The 22,683-nt window shown below is 54.3% G+C and overlaps 2 protein-coding genes and 1 non-coding gene across 3 annotated transcripts in view; all 3 read left to right on the top strand.

Moving 5' to 3' along the window:
- SMARCC1 (SWI/SNF related, matrix associated, actin dependent regulator of chromatin subfamily c member 1) overlaps positions 1-5,358 on the top strand; it is a 165,434-nt gene extending 160,076 nt beyond the window's left edge. The window contains exons 28-29 of the mRNA XM_060248243.1: positions 4,244-4,414; positions 5,200-5,358. Coding sequence (XP_060104226.1) covers positions 4,244-4,414; positions 5,200-5,291 — 263 coding nt within the window. The 3' untranslated portion in view covers positions 5,292-5,358. The remainder of the gene's footprint in view (positions 1-4,243; positions 4,415-5,199) is intronic.
- Positions 23-93, top strand: TRNAP-AGG (transfer RNA proline (anticodon AGG)). Its single transcript has one exon. It is a non-coding gene; the product is annotated as a tRNA-Pro (tRNA).
- Positions 5,359-5,735: 377 nt separating the features above from the next.
- CSPG5 (chondroitin sulfate proteoglycan 5) overlaps positions 5,736-22,683 on the top strand; it is a 53,272-nt gene continuing 36,324 nt past the window's right edge. The window contains exons 1-4 of the mRNA XM_060248244.1: positions 5,736-5,805; positions 17,649-18,021; positions 19,187-19,274; positions 21,885-22,440. Coding sequence (XP_060104227.1) covers positions 5,736-5,805; positions 17,649-18,021; positions 19,187-19,274; positions 21,885-22,440 — 1,087 coding nt within the window. The remainder of the gene's footprint in view (positions 5,806-17,648; positions 18,022-19,186; positions 19,275-21,884; positions 22,441-22,683) is intronic.

Consider the following 22,683-nt stretch of genomic DNA (forward strand, 5'->3'; position numbering starts at 1 on the left):
GAGACCCTGGAGAGCAGGAGAGGGAAACTGGCTCAGTGGTAGAGCATCTGCTTAGGAAGCAGAAGGTCCCAGGTTCAATCCCTGGCATCTCCAAAAAAGGGTCCAGGCAAATAGGCATGAAAAACCTCAGCTGGAGACCCTGGAGAGCCGCTGCCAGTCTGAGAAGACAATACTGACTTTGATGGACCAAGGGTCTGATTCAGTATAAGGCAGCTTCATATGTTCATATGTATGTTCATCACTTCCCTTTATGTTATACTATCAGTCATCAGCCGCATGCTGTTTACTGCCTATGTTTGTAGGACTGTTTGCTGTGCTGCTCATGTTGCGTATTCTCTGCTTTTATGGTATTGTTTTTAATTGTTGTTTTATTGTTGTGATCCGCCCTGAGCCTGCTTGTGGGATAGGGCAGGATATAAATCTAAAAATTTAATTAAATTAAATACAAGGTTAAAATCAGAGCCACCTAATAAAACAAAACAACAATCTAAAAATAATAGAACAGTCTAAAAACAAATTCTTCCGTTGGTGGTATCAGTTGCCTCTACTCCTTCCATACATCCCCCAGATAATGACAATGACTGACTGCAGATTTATACCCTGCCCTTCTCTCTGAATCAGAGACTCAGAGCGGCTTACAATCTCCCATATCTTCTCCCCCCACAACAGACACCCTGTGAAATGGGTGGGGCTGAGAGGGCTCTCACAGCAGCTGCCCTTTCAAGGACAACCTCTGCCAGAGCTATGGCTGACCCAAGGCTATTCCAGCAGCTGCAAGTGGAGGAGTGGGGAATCAAACCCGCTTCTCCCAGATAAGAGTCCGCACCGTTAACCACTACACCAAACCGGCTTTCTGATTGGAGTGAGGTATCCAGTGGGGTGCTCAGTTCTGGGCCTGTTACTCGTCAGTGTTTTTATAAGTGATCTGGATGAGAGGGAGGGTAGAGGGGGCTCCTCATTAAATTTCCTGATGACACCAAATTGGGAGGAGTAGTGAGCACCGCAGAAGATCGAGAAGGAAGCACTGCTGCACACAGTGCATGATTAGCTTGTGGAACTCTCTGGTACAGGATGTGGCCATGGCTGCCAGCTTAGGAGGCTTTGAATGGGGAGTAGACGAAGTCATGGAGCTATTGATGGCTGCCAGCCATGAAGGATATCTGCTCTCTTGTTGCAGCACAAAAACCCCTCCCTACCCCCCAGGTAGGGGTTGACTGGCTCTTGGGTTAGAAAGTGCCAAGTATCCATTCCATTTAAGTGCATGAGGGAGACGGTGCTGGTGGAGCAGTGGGGGGACTCTTCTAGCCCAGAAAGGTCAAGAGCCCTTTTGAAGCCTCCCGTGACTTAGTCTGGAGCAGGGGTGGCCAAACTTGCTTAACATCAGAGCCACAAACTTCGGCTGTTTGAGAGCCACAAGACATGAATGTCAAATGTTTGAGAGCCAGAAGGGAGGGAGACAAAAAGATTTTTTTTGGGGGGGGAGATGGAAGGAAAGCAACTTCAAATGCATTCCCCGTGCTGGCTGTCTTGGAGAAGTGATTTAAAGAGAGGTGCCTTCTTCAAGCCAGCAGATGGGGTAGTGGGAGCTTCAAGAGACTCACAATATGTATGAAAGAGCCACATGTGGCTCCCGAGCCACAGTTTGGCCACCCCTGGTCTGGAAGAAGCAGCGGAAGCCAGAAAGGTGAAGCCGGTCCGTTTGCTCCATGCCAGGGGGAGATCACCTGGGAAACCCTTTCCTTAAGGGTCACAGGGCATGAAGGTGCCTCCTGCCACTAGGAAGAGGCCTTTCTGCCTCTGCCCCCTGCTTTCTTTATGGGCTCCGTGCAGATGCTACCCTGGGTTCTGGCTCCAGGGGCCACCAGCCCAGCTCAGATTAGGGGAGGGATGGTGGCTCAGTGGCAGAGCATCTGCTTGGGAAGCAGAAGGTCCCAGTCTGAGTAGACAAGACTGACTTTGATGGACCAAAGAGGGTCTGATTCAGTATAAGGCAGCTTCATATGTTCAGAAGGAACGAAGGCAACTTTAAGGGAGGGACGGTGGCTCAGTGGTAGAGCATCTGCTTGGTAAGCAGAAGGTCCCAGGTTCAATCCCCGGCATCTCCAACTAAAAAGGGTCCAGGCAAATAGGTGTGGAAAACCTCCACTTGAGACCATGGAGAGCCATGAATGGGGCTGTGGCTCGGTGGTAGAGCATCTGCTTGGGGAGCAGAAGGTCCCAGGTTCAATCCCTGGCATCTCCAACCAAAAAGGGTCCAGACAAGTAGGTGTGAAAAACCTCAGCTTGAGACCCTGGAGAGCCGCTGCCCATCTGAGTAGACAGTTCTGGAGGGAGGGACGGTGGCTCAGTGGAAGAGCATCTGCTTGGGAAGCAGAAGGTCCCAGGTTCAATCCGTGGCATCTCCAACTAAAAAGGGGTCCAGGCAAATAGGTGTGAAAAACCTCAGCTTGAGTCTCTGGAGAGCCACTGCCAGTCTGAGTAGACAAAACTGACTTGGATGGACCAAGGGTCAGATTCAGTATCAGGCAGCTTTGTATATGTTCATAAATGGAGCTGAGAGAGTCACTGGCTGGAAAGATGGCGTCTTTGCTCCACCCCAGGTAGGAGGAGGTCTCTGTCGAGCTGCTGGTCTGGTCCGTAGATAGGTTCGGGCGTTTGAAGGAAGGAAGGAAGGCAGTCGTGGAGGCAAACGCTGAGGAGCTGGTGATAAAACCGACAGGCAGCAGACTGTAAGTGGGTGTTAGGGCTGGCAGTCAGTATCTTGGCAGGCTGTTGCTCAGCTGGGGAATTCCTTGGTGTCTGTTCTCACTTCAGCCATCCTGCATCTGCTGCATGGGATTCCTTGGCTTAGAGCGAGGGGGGGAGGGGGGCTGAAAGCAGGCTTGCCCCCTCAGTGTTTCCCATCATGGCCTGGGGCTAGCTAGGAGGATCCTAGCTTAAAGAGGGGGGTCCCTTGGGTGCACCACGTTGCCTCTGCAGAGATGTTTCCTGGGGCCTCCCAAGGTTTTTTTTTAGAAAGTGGGTGAGGCCAGGTGAGGCCAGCAGAGCTTCTGATTGGCCAGTGGAGATCATATAGATTATGCTAGAGGAGTGTTTCTTGGCTAGCGAGAGAGAGAGAGGCATATCTGGGTGGATGCCAAAAAATATTTCAAAACAGTTGTGTCCATTTTAAAAAAGCATCCTGCTGCTACATAGAGAGCTTTTGCTTGAAATGCTGAAGAGCTCCAGTCGGAGTTAGGCATCCCCTCACTTCCTGACAACTTGGTGACTGGCCCCGCTTCCTGCAACAGACATTTTGTGGTTGTGCACCCATCCCCGGTGTCAGATGCTGGCTCAACATGTTGGGGATCCCAGGCTTAACTAGACTCCGTAACTGCAGCCCCCCAACCCCCCTGGCCTGTTCTCAGCCCTCAAAACAAAGCTCTTGGTTCAGGGCCTGCCTTTTGTGTCTGCCTCCCCCAGTTGGAATGGCCTTGGGTCAGCCAGAGCTCTAATAGAGAGCCAGTTGGGTGCAGTGCTTAAGTGCGCGGACTCTTATCTGGGAGAACCGGGTTTGATTCCCCACTCCTCCACTTGCACCTGCTGGAATGGCCTTGGGTCAGCCAGAGCTCTAATAGAGAGCCAGTTTGGTGTAGTGATGAAGTGTGCGGACTCTTATCTGGGAGAACCGGGTTTGATTCACCACTCCTCCACTTTCACCTGCTGGAATGGCCTTGGGTCAGCCATAGCTCTTGGAGGAGTTGTTCTTGAAAGGGCAGCTGCTGGGAGAGCCCTCTCGGCCCCACCCACCCGTGAGGGGAGAAGACCATAGGAGATTGTGAGCCGCTCTGAGTCTCTGATTCAGAGAGAAGGGCGGGGTATAAATCTGCAATTCTTCTTCTTCTTGGTCCAGAAATGTCAAATGAGTCTTCCTTGTCCACGAGGATGTAGAGGACTGGCAGTTGTTTCATGGATTGATGGAAAACATACATAAGCCTGCCTTACTCCCTGGTTTCCATTGGTGCCCCTTTGTGCCTGGAACTCGTGTGGCAAATGAAAGCCAGCTGGACTGGATGGGCCATTGGCCTGATCTAACATGGCTTCTCTTATGTTCTTATGTTCTTATGACTTCCCAGGCAAGCTGAATTGGGGCCCCTGGGACTCACCCCACCTGCTTCCTCTCTGGAGTCTCCACTGTGGCTGGCTCTGTGGCCAGTCGTTTCCACATTCATTTCAGGGCCTGTTTTCCCTTCCCCTTCTGCAGGTCAGATCCTCGGGTCCGGCTCCATGGTTCCCGGGCAACCCATGCCCGGCCGGATGATGCAGGCAGGAGCGGCTAACAGCAGCGGTGGCGGCACCCCTCAGCCCGGTCCAGCACCAGCAGCAGGGAATATTGCTGGACCCCGGGGGGCCTTGGTGTCTCCCAACGGCTTGTGTGAGTGGCCTTCACATCTTCCGGATACTGTTGGGCTCAACTGGTCCTAGAAATCTGCAGGCTTCCTTTGTTCTGAGAGCCAGCGTGTTGGACGAAGACCCTGGGGGAGCCGGGTTCGAATCCCTGTTTCTCCCTTGGGGAGTCATTTGGTGACCTTGGGCATGTCACAGACCCTCACCCTGCCTCAAAGGTTTGGGAGAAAACAGGGGGGGAGAAGGATGTTCCGTGTTCCTTTGAGCTGCAACTGGGGAGAAAAGGGGGAGATGAATTAATGCAGGCTTTGCCTCCGCAGAAGTCCTTCCTGCTCAGTGACAGGAGGCATACTTCTTCAAATTCCTGACCCGCCTGGGCTTCTTGGAGGGGTATTCTCTTCTGTGGCCTTGTGTCGTTTTCCTTTCCCCCCTAGTGACGCAGGGGGCAGGCGTTGCGTCAGGGATAGCATTGCCTAGTGGTCAGCAGTTCAATCTGTAGAGCATTTCTAGCTGGGCTCGCCGCAAAAGGGCAGCAGTCCACTGAGTGAACCCGGTAGGCCCACCGAAGCTGCACCAGAGAGCAGCAGCCTCCCGAAAAAAAGAGGAGGCCGAGCAGAACCATTTTTGCCTCCTGCACACAGCAGGTCTCTCTGGGGCTGGGGAGGGCAGGCCAAGAAATGACACAGTGAATTCTGCTGCCTGGATGCTGAGATCAATGGCAATTTACCTTCAGGGGATTTGGGGGGGGTGCTGGCCTGGGGGGCCTCCAGCTGGGTCTTGACCATCCTTTTGAACCCCTTTCTTTCTCTGCAGATCCGCCTCCGCCACAGCAGCCGCCACCTCCTCCGGCCGAGGGAGTCCCTCCATCTCCTGCAGGAGCGCCACCAGCCTCCACAGCACCCTGACGGGGTCCAGCCACAAGGAATGGCTCATGCTGTGCCAGTAGCAACCAAAACCACCTTTTTCTCCCTTTCTCACTCCTCCCTTCCATGGTCTGACTTCCCTGCATCCGGTGCTGTGGGGAGATGGTGGGTGTGGCCTCCCAGGCCCGCCTTCCCAGCCAGGAACACACACGAGGCTTCCTTCCTTCCTTCCTTCCTTCCTTCCTTCCTTCCTTCCTTCCTTCCTTCCTTCCTTCCTTCCTTCCTTCCTTCTTCCTTCCTTCCTTCCTTCCTTCCTTCCTTCCTTCCTTCCTTCCTTCCCTCCCTCCCTCCCTCCCTCCCTCCCTCCCTCCCTCCCTCCCTCCTGGTGCTTTGCCTTTTGGCCCCTCAGGGCTCTCTCTACCACACCAGGCTAAAGCCGCGGCTAAGCTGGCACCCTTTCAGGTGGGGAAGAGGCAAAGCACGATGATGTCGCAGCGGGTGGGCATGGGCACCCTTCTCCCATCACCACCCCTGGTTCGCAAGGCCCAGAGGCTCTGTAGGTGGGCCCCAATTCAGAGCCCTTGTTGAGCCTTTGGGCCTGCCTTTGAGGGCAGCAAGAGGAAATATTGATCGGGGAGCAGAACTGATTGGCGGAGGCCCTCTGTGGTGGCACGCATGGAAGGGGGAAGAGGAGGTGGTTGATGTAGCCCCCTCCCCAGCTGCTCCCTCCACAAACCAGGGAAGGCTAGCATCCACTTCAGGTTCTCCTTTTCCCCCTTCCTTTGGAGTGTACATTGTGTGTTCTTTTTAAAAAAAAACCCAAGCGAGCAAGTAGATCCCTGTAGGTAGCTGGGAAGGGCTGGCATGCGAGACTCTGTTGGAGCTACTGGGGGGGCGGGGTCACTGTCCCAACTACCTCTTGCAGACAGCTGCCCGGGGTGGCAAAAGAAACGGTACTCAATGCCTCTTTGGAATTCCCCCAGTGGGAGTTGAGCAAGGAACTCTGTTTGCCTCCTTCCCTCATACAAGCACATCCCACCCCCACTGCTTACCTTCGACAACATTCCATCCCTTCCCCAGGCTGGGCAGGCACATCCAGCCACTGCATCATGGGGGAAGGGAGGGGGAGAGCGTCCTTGACTGCCCCAAGAACATTCTGGATTACGCCCCACTTCCTGCTCTTTGCCCCTTTCTCTGGAGGCTCCTCTCTCTCTTTCCTGGTGCCCCTCCTGTTGCTGCTTCTCCATTCCAGATGGCACCTGGCCCAGCTGTGGGTCTTCCCCGTGGGCAGAGGGCACCATGTAATGAACTCCACAGAGGGACCCCTCCAGACCCGAGAGGTCCAGCACGCACATCCACACCGTGACCTCCTGTGGCCAGGTAGCTGCCACCAGTGGGACACCAGAGTCCCTCCTCACTTGCCTTGTGCACCCAAAAAGGTCATGGTCGTGTTGCCTGGAGCTCCATTGTAACCAGTGACAGGCTGGTGTCCCCCCTCTTCCTGGGCTGTCCCGTGGGAGGCCTCTGAGAATCAGGTGTGGGGCTGCCTGGGGTGGTGGGGGAAGAGGATCCCTTCCTTGTGTTCACCCATCACTAGCGAGAGCACTCTGCCTCTCTTCTCCCCCAAAAGCACACACACATTCCCCCCCCCAACCTTCTCAGAGAGGAAACTTCCTTCCAGCATCTCCCTCGTCCTTCTCCTTCCCCCCCTCCCCCCACACCTTCGGAACAGCATGGAACTGAGATTCCAAACAAAATGTCCTTTTTAGACTTAATATCCTCAGGTTGTTTTTAGCGTGATCCACTTCCAATGTAAAGGTTCTAGACGGAGACCTTGTTTTTTTACTCGACTGTTGACTGTCTCCTGCACTGTACCGCGAACGGTTCACACACGGTAGCGTTTCTGTACGAGTGAACAAGAGGTGACTTTTTTCCTTCCGATCGGCTCCTGTGTGTGTATGTTGGGGAGGGGAAACCAACTTTGTTCTTGCAGCACAGCCACCCAATTTTGTGAAATAAAAATGCGGGTTTTTTTAAACAGGAAAAAGAGGTCTGTGTCCGGTACTTTTATTGGGGGGTGAGCTAAGTGTGAATCAGTTTAAGCCTATGCCCAAGGCTGGCTGTGGATATTTCAGTGCCCCCTCCCACCCCCCGGAGACCCTGGATGGACAAGACTGACCTTGCGGGACCAGAGGTCTGATTCAGTAGAAAGATGCTTGGCGTAGGATGCTGTCTGAGTGGAAAGCCACCCATGAACACACAGGAAGCTGCCTTCTACTGAATCAGACCCCCCTCAGGGTCCATCAAAGTCAGTCTTGGCTCCTCAGACTGGCAGCCGCTCTCTAGGGTCTCAGGCAGAGAGAGGCCTTTCCCATCCTCTCCTGCCTGGCCCTTTATTCACTGGAGATGCTGCGGGGGATCGAACCTGGGACCTTCTGCACGCCAAGCAGAGGCTCTGCCACTGAGCCACAGCCCCTCCACACAGGCGAGCGTCTTTGCTTTTAGTGCCATTGCAACCCTTCCTCTTCCCTTCCTGCTGGGAACTTCGCTGGGCATTCATTGAGATGCCGAGCACCTCGGGGGCCCCCCGGATGGACGGAACTAATCCCTTTGCGCTACGAGAGCCAATCCTGTTGCCGCAGACAATGAGCCCTTGAAAGGCTGGTGGGGAGCAGCCCGAGGCCTCCCTCAGTTTAGTATGCACAGCAGCCTGTCAGCGACTTGGCTCCCACAAGCTCAGGCCTGGCCCAGCTCTCTAGGAACAGCGCTGCCCATTGTGGGCACTCCCTGCTCTGGGCAACAGACCACCCTCGTTCCCAGTCAGCCTCCCACCCCTCCCAGGTTCAGGGGTTTTGTCGAGTTGGCACATGAAGCTGCTTTCTACTGCATCAGGCTCCGGGGCCTTCAAAGTCAGTCTCAGACTGGCAGCAGCTGGCTAGGGTCTCAGGCCGGGAAAGGTCTTTCCCATCACCTCCTGCCGGATCCTTTAACTGGAGAAGCCGGGGATCGAACCCGGGACTTGCACGCCAAGCAGAGGCTCTTTGGCTGAGCCACAGTCTGTCCCTGTGTTAAAGACTGGATCCCTCTCTTGTTGAGAGGCTGGCAAAATGCCCTCAAAAACAGCAGGAATCAGTCCTTGGAGCATCTTTTAAGGAAATAAACAGCCTATCACAAGTTGAGGTCTTCCTCAAACAAGCATTCTTGAGTGCTGGGTTTAAGTAGGCTTAGTTCTGGCTCAGTTAAGGGGCCCCAAGTGAAGATTAGCAGGGAGAGGGGAGGCTGTAAGAACGTCAGAAGAGCCCTGCTGGGTCGGACCAGTGAGCGTCCATCTAGTCCAGCCTCCTGTTTCACACAGGGGCCAGCCAGTTCCTCTGGAGGGCCAACAGCAGGGCAGAGAGGCTGAGGCCTTCCTCTGAGAAGAACGTCAGAAGAGCCCTGCTGGATCAGACCAGTGAGGTTCCATGTAGTCCAGCCTCCTGTCTCTCAAAGTGGCCAGCCAGTTCCTCTGGAGGGTCAGCAACAGGGCAGAGAGGCCGAGGCCTTCCCTTGAGAAGAGCATCAGAAGAGCTCTGCTGGATCAGACCAGTGAGGGTCCATCTAGTCCAGCCTCATGTCTCACACAGAGGCAAATGAGTTCCTCAGGAGGGCCAACAACAGGGCAGAGAGGCCGAGGCCTTCCCCTGATAAGAACCTCAGAAGAGCCCTGCTGGGTCAGACCAGTGAGGGTCCATCTAGTCCAGCCTCCTGTCTCACCCAGTGGCCAGCCAGTTCCTCTGGAGGGTCAGCAACAGGGCAGAGAGGCCAAGGCCTTCCCCTGAGAAGAGCATCAGAAGAGCTCTGTTGGATCAGACCAGTGAGGGTCCATCTAGTCCAGCCTCATGTCTCACACAGAGGCAAATGAGTTCCTCTGGAGGGTCAGCAACAGGGCAGAGAGGCTGAGGCCTTCCCCTGAGAAGAACATCAGAAGAACCCTGCTGGGTCAGACCAGGGAGGGTCCACCTAGTCCAGCCTCCTGTCTCACCCAGTGGCCAGCCAGTTCCTCTGGAGGGTCAGCAACAGGGCAAAGAGGCCAAGGCCTTCCCCTGAGAAGAGCATCAGAAGAGCTCTGTTGGATCAGACCAGTGAGGGTCCATCTAGTCCAGCCTCATGTCTCACACAGAGGCAAATGAGTTCCTCTGGAGGGCCAACAACAGGGCAGAGAGGCCGAGGCCTTCCCCTGAGTAGAACATCAGAAGAGCCTTGCTGGGTCAGACCAGTGAGGGTCCATCTAGTCCAGCCTCCTGTCTCACACAGTGGCCAACCAGTTCCTCTGGAGGGCCAACAACAGGGCAGAGAGGCCGAGGCCTTCCCCTGAGAAGAACATCAGAAGAGCCCTGTTGGGTCAGGTCAGGGAGGGTCCAACTAGTCTAGCCTCCTGTCTCACACAATGGCCAACCAGTTCCTCTGGAGGGCCAACAACAGGGCAGAGAGGCCGAGGCCTTCCCCTGAGAAGAACATCAGAAGAGCCCTGCTGGATCAGACCAGGGAAGGTTCATCTAGTCTAGCCTCCTGTCTCACACAGTGGCCAACCAGTCCCTCTGGAAGGCCAACAACAGGGCAGAGAGGCTAAAGCCTTCCCCTGAGAAGAACATCAGAAGAGCCTTGCTGGGTCAGACCAGTGAGGGTCCATCTAGTCAAGCATCCTGTCTTACATCCAGTTTCTCTGGAAGGCCATTGACAGGGCCTGGAGACTGAGGCCTTCTGCTGATGTTGCCCCCTGACTCTGGGATGCAGAGGTTTAGTGCCTCTGAATGTGGAGGTTCCCCTCACCATGGTTTGTAGCCACTGGTAGATTTGTTCTCTATGAATTTATCTAATCCCATTCTGTAGTCTCTGCTCAGTCGAGAGTGCCTCTTGCCTGTACACTCAAGCACAACCGTTTTTTCTTGGTCTTCAAAGCGGGGTCTAAACAACACTTCCAAACTTGACATACTCTGAAGGCGAACTTCATCCCAAGGAGTTGGGATAATCCGCCCTACATTGTCTGCCTTTTTACTCCAGTGTTTCCTGTTTTGCCTGGATTCATCTTAAATTGTCCTTCCGCCCCTTGACCACATCATCCAGATGCTGGCCTCAGCCTGAAGAAGAAGACTGCAGATTTATACCCCACCCTTCTCTCTGAATCAGTGTCTCAGAGTGGCTTACAATCTTCTATATCTTCTCCCCCCACAACAGACACCCTATGAGGTGGGTGGGGCTGAGAGAGCTCTCACAGCAGCTGCCCTTTCAAGGACAACTGCGAAAGCTATGACTGTCCCAAGGCCATTCCAGCAGCTGCAAGTGGAGGAGTGGGGAATCAGACCTGTTTCTCCCAAATAAGAGCCTGCACACTTCACCACCACACCAAACTGGCTCTCCTTAGAAGAAGAATTGCAGATTTATACCCCGCCCTTCTCTGAATCAATTCCTCAGAGTGGCTTATAATCTCCTATATCTTCTCCCCCCACAACAGATACTCTGTGGGAGGGGGCTGAAAGAGCTCTCGCAACAGCTGCCTTTTCAAGGACAACTCCTGCGAGAGCTCTGGCTGACCCAAGGCCATTCCAGCAGCTGTAAGTGGAGGAGTGGGGAATCAAACCCAGTTCTCCCAAATAAGAGCCTGCACACTTCACCACCGCACCAAAGTGGCTCTCCTTGGAAGAATTGTAGATTTATACCCTGCCCTTCTCTCTGAATCAGTGTCTCAGAGTGGCTTACAATCTCCTATATCTTCTCCCCCCACAACAGATACTCTGTGGGAGGGGGCTGAAAGAGCTCTCACAACAGCTGCCTTTTCAAGGACAACTCCTGCGAGAGCTCTGCCTGACCCAAGGCCATTCCAGCAGCTGCAAGTGGAGGAGTGGGGAATCAAACCCACTTCTCCCAAATAAGAGCTTGCACACTTCACCACCACACCAAACTGGCTCTCCAGCCTGGAAATGGGTGCTTTGGATGCCTTATTTCAAGACATTGAGAGCATTATGAAAGCCATCCAATCCCAGCGCTTTCAACAGTCCCATTGTGGAGTGGTGCAGAGGGCTGCTGGAAGAAGTCCCCATGTGAGGAACTTCTTCCCATGAAGACTTGACAAAGCTCAAGCCTGCCAACTGGGTGACTGGATCTGCACATTCTGGGGAGCCCCACATGGCGCTAGCTGTCTTCTGCTGAATCAGACCATCGGTCCTTCAAAGTCAGTATTGTCAGACTGGCACCAGCCGGCTGAATAGACTGGCATTCTGTTCAGGGCTGTTTCGGTAGCGCTGCCAATCAACAGGCGGCAGCTGGGGATCTCTTCGCGTCACAACTGATCTCCAAGCAATAGGTGGAGAAAATGGTCTCTTTGGAAGGTGGACTCGATGGCATTTGTGGAGAAACGCCATTTTAGGCTATGGTTATCTGGGAGTTGGCCGGAAGAGGCCATCAAACTGCAGCCAGGCTTCGGCCTAGTCTCTTCCTCCTCCCCTCCAGAAGGCTGCAGGGGGCAAATTTTTGGCGGGAAAGTGGAGAGTTTCATTTGCGTCTTGGAGACTGGTAAGTTGGTATGGTCATCCAGTGAGGGCAAGCTGTGCAATAGGGAAAGAAGGAGCGTTTTCCCCTAGTTTGATTTATTTCTTCTGTTCACTATTTTAAAATGCCTGCATATAGCTGTATATTTTAAAAAAATGTTTTATCTTTTTAAAAGGTAATCCCTCTGTGCCATCACATAGGTTCCCCAACCACCTTAGACCACGCTACTGCAAGAGGGAGTCCACGGAAGGGGGAAGGCATGCAGTTGGCAAGGATGCCAATCCTCCAGGGGTCTCCCAAAGAAGGCCTTTGGACTCTGTCATAAGAACATAAGAGAAGCCATGTTGGATCAGGCCAGTGGCCCATCCAGCCCAGAATAAACATGTGGACAAAGGAGACCTGATAGATGTTGTTTACCTTGACTTCCAGAAAGCTTTTGATAAAGTTCCTCATCAAAGGCTCCTTAGAAAGCTTGAGAGTCATGGAGTAAAAGGACAGGTCCTCTTGTGGATCAAAAACTGGCTAATTAATAGGAAGCAGAGAATGAGTATAAATGGGCAGTCTTCGCAGTGGAGGACGGTAAGCAGTGGGGTGCCGCAGGGCTCGGTACTGGGTCCCATCCTCTTTAACTTGTTCATAAATGATTTAGAGTTGGGAGTGAGCAGTGAAGTGGCCAAGTTTGCGGATGACACTAAATTGTTCAGGGTGGTGAGAACCAGAGAGGATTGTGAGGAACTCCAAAGGGATCTGTTGAGGCTGGGTGAGTGGGCGTCAACGTGGCAGATGCGGTTCAATGTGGCCAAGTGCAAAGTAATGCACATTGGGGCCAAGAATCCCAGCTACAAATACAAGCTGATGGGGTGTGAACTGGCAGAGACTGACCAAGAGAGAGATCTTGGGGTCGTGGTGGATAATTCACTGAAAATGTCAAGACAGTGTGCGTTTGCAATAAAAAAGGCCAACGCCATGCTGGGAATTATTAGGAAGGGAATTGAAAACAAATCAGCCAGTATCATAATGCCCCTGTATAAATCGATGGTGCGGTCTCATTTGGAGTACTGTGTGCAGTTCTGGTCGCCGCACCTCAAAAAGGATATTATAGCATTGGAGAAAGTCCAGAGAAGGGCAACTAGAATGATTAAAGGGCTGGAGCACTTTCCCTATGAAGAAAGGTTGAAACGCTTGGGACTCTTTAGCTTGGAGAAACGTCGACTGCGGGATGACATGATAGAGGTTTACAAGATAATGCATGGGATGGAGAAAGTAGAGAAAGAAGTACTTTTCTCCCTTTCTCACAATACAAGAACTCGTGGGCATTCGATGAAATTGCTGAGCAGACAGGTTAAAACGGATAAAAGGAAGTACTTCTTCACCCAAAGTGTGATTAACATGTGGAATTCACTCCCACAGGAGGTGATGGCGGCCACAAGCATAGCCACCTTGAAGAGGGGTTTAGATAAAAATATGGAGCAGAGGTCCATCAGTGGCTATTAGCCACATTGTGTGTGCGTGTGTATATATATAATTTTTTTTGCCACTGTGTGACACAGAGTGTTGGACTGGATGGGCCATTGGCCTGATCTAACATGGCTTCTCCTATGTTCTTAACCCTCTGCGTCACATAAGAACATAAGAGAAGCCATGTTGGATCAGGCCAATGGCCCCTCCAGTCCAACACTCTGTGTCACATAAGAACATAAGAGAAGCCATGTTGGATCAGGTCAATGGCCCATCCAGTCCAACACTCTGTGTCACATAAGAACATAAGAGAGGCCCTGTGGGATCAGGCCAGTGGCCCCTCCAGTACAACACTCTGTGTCACATAAGAGAAGCCCTGTTTGATCAGGCCAAAGGCCCCTCCAGTCCAACACTCTGTGTCACATAAGAACATAAGAGAAGCCATGTTGGATCAGGCCAATGGCCCATTCAGTCCAACACTCTGTGTCACATAAGAACATAAGAGAAGCCATGTTGGATCAGGCCAACGGCTCCTCCAGTCCAACACTCTGTGTCACATAAGAGAAGCCATGTTGAATCAGGCCAAAGGCCCCTCCAGTCCAACACTCTGTGTCACATAAGAACAGAAGAGAAGCCCTGTTGGATCAGGCCAGTGGCCCCTCCAGTCCAACACTCTGTGTCACATAAGAACATAAGAGAAGCCCTGTTGGATCAGGCCAATGGTTCCTCCAGTCCAACACTCTGTGTCACATAAGAGAAGCCATGTTGGATCAGGCCAAAGGCCCCTCCAGTCCAACACTCTGTGTCACATAAGAACATAAGAGAAGCCCTGTGGGATCAGGCCAATGGCCCATTCAGTCCAACACTCTGTGTCACATAAGAGAAGCCATGTTGGATCAGGCCAATGGCTCCTCCAGTCCAACACTCTGTGTCACATAAGAACATAAGAGAAGCCCTGTGGGATCAGGCCAGTGGCCCCTCCAGTCCAACACTCTGTGTCACATAAGAAGAGAAGCCCTGTTGGATCAGGCCAATGGCCCCTCCAGTCCAACACTCTCCGTCACATAAGAACATAAGAGAAGCCATGTTGGATCAGGCCAATGGCCCCTCCAGTCCAACACTCTGTGTCACATAAGAGAAGCCATGTTGGATCAGGCCAATGGCCCCTCCAGTCCAACACTCTGTGTCACACAGTGGCACAGCCTGTATACATTTATACACACACACACACACACACACATACTGTGGCTAATAGCCACTGATGGACCTCTGCTCCATATTTTTATCCATAACCAGGTGCTGGATTGGCAGAGGGTCTTGAGGCCACAGAACTGGCAAGGGGGATTGGGAGTCCTGTTCCTCTCGATCAGGAACCCCTAAATTGAGCAGGTGGTGGCAGCGTGCCCTAGGGGGCGGGAAGAAGATCAGTTCCCTTCAGGAGTCGGCAACTCAAAAGGGAGTTGACGGGACCGGGTCTGAAGGCAGAATCGGGCCGGTTCCGTCACAGCATTTATACCCAATTCAAGCCTCTCCCTATCCCAAAAGCTCTCCTCTTCAGGCTCCACCCCCAAAATCTCCCAACCTGGACTTGGCAACCCAACGTTTACAGCCACAGAATGCAGCGGTGGGCACTAACCCATCTCCCTCCCTCGTTAGACCCTTCCAGCTGATCATTGGATGGAATTCAAAGGAATGATTTCAACTGCTGAAGGCAGGACTGGAATAACTGAAGGCCCACCTGAACGTGCCTCTTCTCTGAAGTCCCCTTCCCTGTGGGCCCGTCTCCTGAGGCTGGGCACAGAAATATAAGCAGAGCCCTACTGGATCAGACCCAAGGCCCATCAAGTCCAGCATTCTTTTCACTCGGGCTGACCGACTGCCCCTAGGCAACCCGCACCCAGGAAGACCCAGGCAGCCCCTATGCCCCCCAGCAACTAATACGGAGAAGCCTCATTCTGCCTCTAGTGCTGGGGAGAGTACATACCCACCATGGCTAGTAGCCACTGACAGCTCCAACCTCCATGAAACCGGGTATGCCCTCTTTCCAGTCAAGTTGGCAGCTCCAGATGGTGAGGGGGGCCAGGGCTAGTGACAGCACCCCAGATGTGGAATTCCCTCCCGAGGGAGACAGACTCCCTCAAGCGGAGCCAGTTCCACTGTCTCTTAGGAGGTGTTGAGATATTTTTCTTCCTCTTAAGTTGCAAATTACCAATTTCCCGTGTTTTTGTCCGGTTCCAGTTCAGCCGTCTTGTATGCGCTGTGTCAAAAGGTTTTATGCTGGTCTTCCTGCATGTCTCTCCCACCTCCCCCAGCTGTTTGTAAGCCACAAGAACGCCAAAGAGAAAGGTGGTCGAACATTCTCAATAACTGACAGTTAAATGCAGAGCTGGTCTACCTTTGCTGGAATGAAGTGACACGGAAGGACTGTTGGCTCAATTCATAGAATCATAGAGTTGGGAGGGACTTCCAGGGTCATCTAGTCCAACCCCCTGCACAATGCAGGAAACCCATAAACACCTCCCCCTAAATTCACAGGATCCTCATTGCTGTCAGATGGCCATCTAGCCTCTGTTTCAAAACCTCCAAGGAAGGAGAGCCCCCCACCTCCCGAGGAGGAAGCCTGTTCCACTGAGGAATAGCTTCAACAGTCAGGAAATTCTTCCTAATGTTGAGCCGGAAACTCTTTTGATTTAATTTCATAGAATCATAGAGCTGGAAGGGACCTCCAGGGTCATCTAGTCCAACCCCCTGCACAATGCAGGAAACTCACAAACACCTCCCCCTAAATTCACTGGATCAGCACTGCTGTCAGATGGCCATCTAGCCTCTGTTTCAAAACCTCCAAGGAAGGAGAGCCCACCACCTCCCAAGGAAGCCTGTTCCACTGAGGAACTGCTCTAACGGTCAGGAAGTTCTTCCTAATCATAGAATCCAAGAGTTGGAAGGGACCTCCAGGGTCAACTAGTCCAGCACACTGCACAATGCAGGGCATTCACAACCCCCTCCCCCTTAAATTCACAGGCTCGTCATTGCTGTCAGATGGCCATCTAGCCTCTGTTTAAAAACCTCCAAGGAAGGAGAGCCCACCACCTCCCGAGGAGGCAGCCTGTTCCACTGATGAACCGCTCTAACGGTCAGGAAGTTCTTCCTAATGTTGAGCCGGAAACTCTTTTGATTTAATTTCAACCCATTGGTTCTGGTCCTACCTTCTGGAGCCACAGAAAACAATTCCACCCCATCCTCTATATGACAGCCTTTCAAGTACCTGAAAATGGTGATCATATCAGTGGCTTCTATGGACCCCCGAGGCATCTGCCCGGCCACAGCTGGAAACTGGCTTTTTGGTCTGATCCAGCAGGGCAATTGGGGGAGCTCAGCTCATTCTACATGGCCCTTTGTGGTGCGCATAATCGTCTCTCTAAAGAGAGCTCCCAGGCATGTAAAATCAATACTCTCCTAAGCTAAGGAAGGTTGTTCTCTCCCTCCCTTCCTCTCTTCTGCACCCCTTCCTGCTTCTCTTCCCAGGCTGTAGCTCACAAGTCCAACAGAATCCTCTTGGGCTTCCGTCTCATCTCCGTTGACTACTTGAAAGTTACATTCAAAATGCCAGTCATTAGAGTCACTCTGGCCCTTTCTTAAACGCCCCGGGAAATGCTGATTGCTACTTTGGGCAGGCCAGTTTGTCAAGGGATCCTGGAGGTTTTTGCCACTGGGGGTGGCAGGTATTTGTGAAGTTCCTGCATTTTTGCAAGGGGTTGGACTAGATGAGCCTGGAGGTTCCTTCCAACTCTAGGACTCTCTTGAGGCCCCAAGGCAGAGGCCTAACCCCATCTTTCACCAGAGAAGCTGGTCTGTGCCCAGCCCCCGCCCCCCGGCCTCTAAGCTGCTCACCCCACCCCCGCAGCTCTGCATGGTGGGGACCCAAATTAGAGGGAACAGTGGCGGGCACTGCTTGTGATTGCTGCAAGGGCTAGCCCGCAAGACTAGGTGTCACCTTTGGCCTGATGGGCAGACGTGGGGAAGGTCAAGAGCCCTGTCGTTCACTCACACACAGCATTTGCAAAGAAAGCCTCCCCGGCTGCAGCCCTCTCAGGACAGCCCCAGTCACTCTGTCTGGCCTTCCCGCCCTGCCTAGCAAGGGGAGGGGGCTGCTGGAGCCGCCCTGCAAGGCCGACAGCCGGAAGCCTGAAGTGCCGCAGGGATCCTGTTTCCAGGAGCTCATCCATAATAGAGCACGCCAACCTCTGCAAGGTGCCCGGAGACTCCAGAGGTGTCGAGCGGTGAGGAAGAGGCGAATGGCACTGGGGCAGAGGCCCTGGGGCAGCACGTTAAGGGCAGCACCCTTAATGTGCTCTAAGCACCCTTCCCTTAATGAGCTCCAAAACCTGGGCCCTCCTCCCTCTTTTTCCCCTGCAGCAACAAGACCCCAGCACTGTCTCCCGGGAAGAACATTTCAGCACACAGGAGGGGAGGGAAGCCCAGAGGAGCACGAGGGAAGAGTGCGCTCCACGTGGCTGCACACATTTGAGCCTTCCTCACATGCTCAGAGGCTTCAGCAGGGGTGGATCAGTGCATCCTTTTTTGCCCCATATCAGCACGATGCCTCCGCCTTCGACCCAGCCCCATGCTGGCTGGCAGAGCTAGGAGTTGGTTGGCACATCCAGGCAGCAAAGCCCAAATCAATGCTGGGCGAGGGGGCAGGGAGAGCCCCCCCCTCGGGAATGCAGCAGGGGGCCTCCATGGGGGAGGGCACAGAGGGCGGCGGCTGTCCCAGATTCAAGGAATCATGGTTGGGACCTGCTTTCTGTGTTTGGGCGGACGGTGCACACAGCAGAGAACCGCTTTGGCAATGCATGCAGGAACCAGAGGTTAGATGGCATCCAGCTGGCAGCTGCGTTTGGGCACCCTGATGGATGAGGCGGTCACCCTTGCCTTGAGGAGGGCTGTGAGGCACCTGCTCCAAAAGAAACCCAATCTGGACCCAGAAGAGTCCAACAGCTCTGGTCCCATCTCCAAGGCACCATTCATGGTGGGCTGAGAGGTGACTAGCCAACTTCAGGGGTTCCTTAATGACAACGTTTAGATCCGTCCCAGTCTGGGTTCAAGCCTGGTTACGGGACTGGAAGAGCCTTGGCCGGCCTTGTAGATGACATGCACTGGGAGATGGAGAGGTGGAGTGCCACCCTGTTTTTTCTCCTGGCCCTCTTGGTGGCTTTTGATTCTAATCCCTCACAGCATCCTTTGGAATCGTCTTCCAGAACTAGGAGGCATGGTTCTGCAATGGTTCTGGTGAGGGCCCTTTTTTTGTAGCAGGAACTCTTTTGCATATTAGGCCACACCCCCTGATGTAGCCAATCCCGGAGCTCATAGGGCTCTTCTTACTGTGCCTACTGTAAGCTCCCAGAGGACTAGCTACATGGGGGGGGGGGGTGTAGCCTAATATGCAAAAGAGTTCCTGCTGCAGAAAATGCCCTAGTTCTGTTGCAGTCCTAAGCTCTGCTCACGACCTGAGTTTGATCCCCGGCGGGAGCTGGGTTTTCAGGTAGGCAGCTCGAGGTTGACTCAGCCTTCCATCCTTCCGAGGTGGGTCAAATGAGTCCCCAGCTTGCTGGGGGGAAAGTGTAAAAGACTGGGGAAGGCAATGGCAAACCACTCCGTCAAAAGGTCTGCCGTGAAAACGTTGTGAAAGCAACGTCACCCCAGAGTCCAAAACGACTGGTGCTTGCACAGGGGACCTTTCCTTTTTTCTGTTGCTACCTCGACGGCAGATTGCAGGGTGTGGTGCTGGGGGACTGCTGCTCTGTCCCATGGCTTATGGGGGCTCCCCAAAGCTCCATCTTGTCGGCCACACTTTTCAACATCTTTCTAAAACTGCTGGGAGAGGCCAGCCGGAGGTAATGGCTGAGCTGCCACCAATACAGAGATGAAATTCAACTCTATCTTGCTCTACCCAGGGACTCTGCAGAAACTGGGCAGGTGATTTTGGCAGGGATGAGGGCTTACAAGCTGAAACTGAATCCCAGCAAAACAGAGATGCTACTGGTAGGGGAAAGTATGACCCGTGAAATGGGCTAGCCTCTTTTCTAGATGTGGGTTGCACTTCGCCTAAAGGAGCAGGTTCATAGCTTGAGGGTGCTCTTGGACCTGGGCTTTCTGTTGGATAAGAGGATTAGCGTCTTGCAGCGTGCTCGACATGGTGCCGCCCTTGAAGACTGTCTGTAAGCTACGGGTGGCAAAGAATGCTGCAGCCAGAGTGCTGTTGGGGGTGGGTTGCACCGTTAGGGTTAGGCTAGGGTTCTCGTTCCATCTACAGTGATAGTTGCTGAAGTCTGCTCCGTGTTCTTTGAGAGTCAAAGCTCCCTTTATCAGATAGAAGCTGGACTGGAGCGCAGTCAGTCCTTCGGTCCCAGTCAGAAGATTGCGGGGGGGGGGGGGGGGCGTGTTGCAAAGAAGGGATTGGAGATATAAAGGCACCATGTATAAGGCAGGTTGACTGAAGCAGAGAAGTGTTTAGGGGCAGAAAATGAGCATCTGCAGTGAGATTTGAATCCTGTGCCCCTATTCAGCCCCATGGTGTGGGTGCAGAGTTCTGAACTTGTGGAAAGGCAGCAGAGGAATGAGGAGAGGTGCCTGGACTGCATGAGGCGGGGTATTCTAGAGCAGCCATGCAATGTTTGCTGGGCTCTGTCAGGACTCTGAACAGCTCCTTCCGTTCCGCTGCTTCTTTCTCCAAGCTGAGCTGTCACTCCTGGCTGTGTGTATCATGTGCAGTGTTCCTTCTCCGCCGAGCTGGTGTGAGCTAGCTCACCATTTTTTAGCCTCAGGAGCACATATTTTTGTCTCCGCTCAGGATGGCCTAGAGTGAACTAATATATGCAGTAGCTCACAACTTTAATGCCAGCAGCTCACGAAGTAGAATTTTTGCTCACAAGATTCCAGAGTTTAGAGGGAGTATTGATCTCTTCTTTGGGGATGCTTCCCGAAAGAGCCCCCTGGCACAGAGTGGTAAAGCTGCAGTACTGCAGTTGGAGCCCTCTGCACACAACCTGAGTTCGATCCCAGCAGAAGCTGGTTCAGGTAGCCGGCTCGAGGTTGACTCAGCATTCCATCCTTCTGAGGTCAGTAAAATGAGTCCCCAGCTTGCTGGGGGGAAAGTGGAAATGACTGGGGAAGGCAAGGGCAAGCCACCCCGTAAAAAACGTGAAAACGACGTCACCCCAGAGTTGAAAACGACTGGTGCTTGCACAGGGGACTACCTTTAACGTTTACCCTACTTTAACGTGGAGGCAACCTCACCTGCTGTCCCATTCTGCATTTCACCGCTTCTGAAGACAACGTCTGCCTAGAGATTTGACTCTAGTTGCCAACTTCCTAGACAGAAGTTGGCAGCTCCACCCTAGAGCCTCAGGCCCTACAGGAGACTTCTCCCAGTAGCCTTTTTCAACCCCGCAGAGGGCCACCCTGTGGCAATTCCAATTGTGGCCACATTCAAAAAGTCCTTCACCCAAAGGGTGATTAACATGGAAATCACTGCCACAGGAGGTGGTGGCAGATACAAGCATAGACAGCTTCAAGAGGGGACTGGATAAGCATATGGAGCAGAGGTCCATCAGCGGCTCTTAGCCACAGCATATTGATGGAACTCTCTGTCTGGGGCAGTGATGCTCTGTATTCTTGGTACTGGGGGCGGGCACAGTGGGAGGGCTCCTAGTGTCCTGGCCCCACTGATGGACCTCCTGATGGCTTCTGGGTTTTGGCCACTGTGTGAAACAGAGTGCTGGACTGGATGGGCCATTGGCCTGATCCAACAGGGCTTCTCTTATGTTCTTATGTCTGAGGCAGTGATGCTCTGTATTCTTGGTGCTTGGGGGGGGGGGCACAGTGGGAGCACTTCTAGTGTTCTGGCCCCACTGATGGACCCCCTGGTGGCCTCTGGGTTTTGGCCACTGTGTGACACAGAGTGCTGGACTGGATGGGCCATTGGCCTGATCCAACAGGGCTTCTCTTATGTTCTTATGTCTGAGGCAGTGATGCTCTGTATTCTTGGTGCTTGGGGGGGGGGGGCACAGTGGGAGGACTTCTAGCGTCCTGGCTCCTCTGATGGACCTCCTGATGGCACCTGGGGTTTTTGGCCACTGTGTGGCACAGAGTGTTGGACTGGATGGGCCATTGGCCTGATCCAACATGGCTTCTCTTATGTCTGAGGCAGTGATGCTCTGTATTCTTGGTGCTTGGGGGGGGGGGGCACAGTGGGAGGACTTCTAGCGTCCTGGCCCCTCTGATGGACCTCCTGATGGCACCTGGGTTTTTTGGCCACTTTGCGACACAGAGTGTTGGACTGGATGGGCCATTGGCCTGATCCAACAGGGCTTCTCTTATGTTCTCATGTCTGGGGCAAGTGATGCTCTGCATTCTTGGTGCTTGGGGGAGGCACAAGTGGGAGGGCTTTTGCTCTACCCCTGAGCTCTCCTGGCCAGATGGAGTGGCGGGGGGGGGGGGGGTTGGCGTGGTGGTGGAGGAGGAGCGTCTCCCTCCTTCCCTCCCTGGGCCTGGCAGCACCTCCCTGCCCGCCAGCTCCTCTGCGCCCGCGCCTCTGGGCATGTGCAAAGCGCTTGGGCTGCGTCTCTCTCCCTCCTTCCCGCCCTGACCCAGGCAGCGCCTCCCTTCCCGCCTGTTCCTCCCGGCCTGAGCCTCTGGGCACGTGCAAAGCGCTTGGGCTGCGTCTCTCTCCCTCCTTCCCGCCCTGACCCAGGCAGCGCCTCCCTTCCCGCCTGTTCCTCCCGGCCGGAGCCTCTGGGCACGTGCAAAGCGCTTGGGCTGCGTCTCTCTCCCTCCCTCCCCCCTGGGCCTGAGAGCGCCTCCCCTCCCTCCCAGCCGGGCACGTGCAAAGGGTTGGGCTGCGTGGGCGGGGGTCGTGGGGGGGGCGTCTCCGTCTCTCCTCCCCTCCCGGCCGGAGCCCCCGGGCGCGTGGCAAGGGCCTGGGCGGCGCGGGGGCGTGGCGGCGGCGGCGGGCGGGCGTCTGCGGGCCTCCCTGGGCGGGCTGCGGAGGGCGGGACTCGGCGGAGGCGGCGGCGGCGGCGGCGGCGGCAGGAGCCTTGCAGGAATATGGGGCGCCCGGCTGCTCCCGCCGCCCGCCCGGCCCCGCCGACGCCGCCGCTGCGGCTCCTGCTCCGGCCGCCCCTCCTGCTCCTGCTCGTGGTGGCCGCAGGTAGGTCTGCCCTCCCTCCTTCCCCCGGGGATGGTGCCAGACACGTGTCCCCCCGTCCACACGCCCCCCTGCGCGGGCAAAGGGAGCCTCCCGGCGACCCCAAAGGCCGGCCAGACCCCCCCCCCGGGACCCCTCTCCTCCCTCCCCGCCGCAGGGCCCGGGGGCTGCCGCAGGGCGCCGGGAACGCCTAGCCGCGGGGGGGGCGGGGGGGGGTGGAGAGGCCACGGTCTCCTCTTCCTCGGC

The sequence above is a fragment of the Heteronotia binoei genome, chromosome 10 (genome assembly GCF_032191835.1).
Source record: "Heteronotia binoei isolate CCM8104 ecotype False Entrance Well chromosome 10, APGP_CSIRO_Hbin_v1, whole genome shotgun sequence".
In the NCBI taxonomy this organism is placed as follows: Eukaryota; Metazoa; Chordata; class Lepidosauria; order Squamata; family Gekkonidae; genus Heteronotia; species Heteronotia binoei.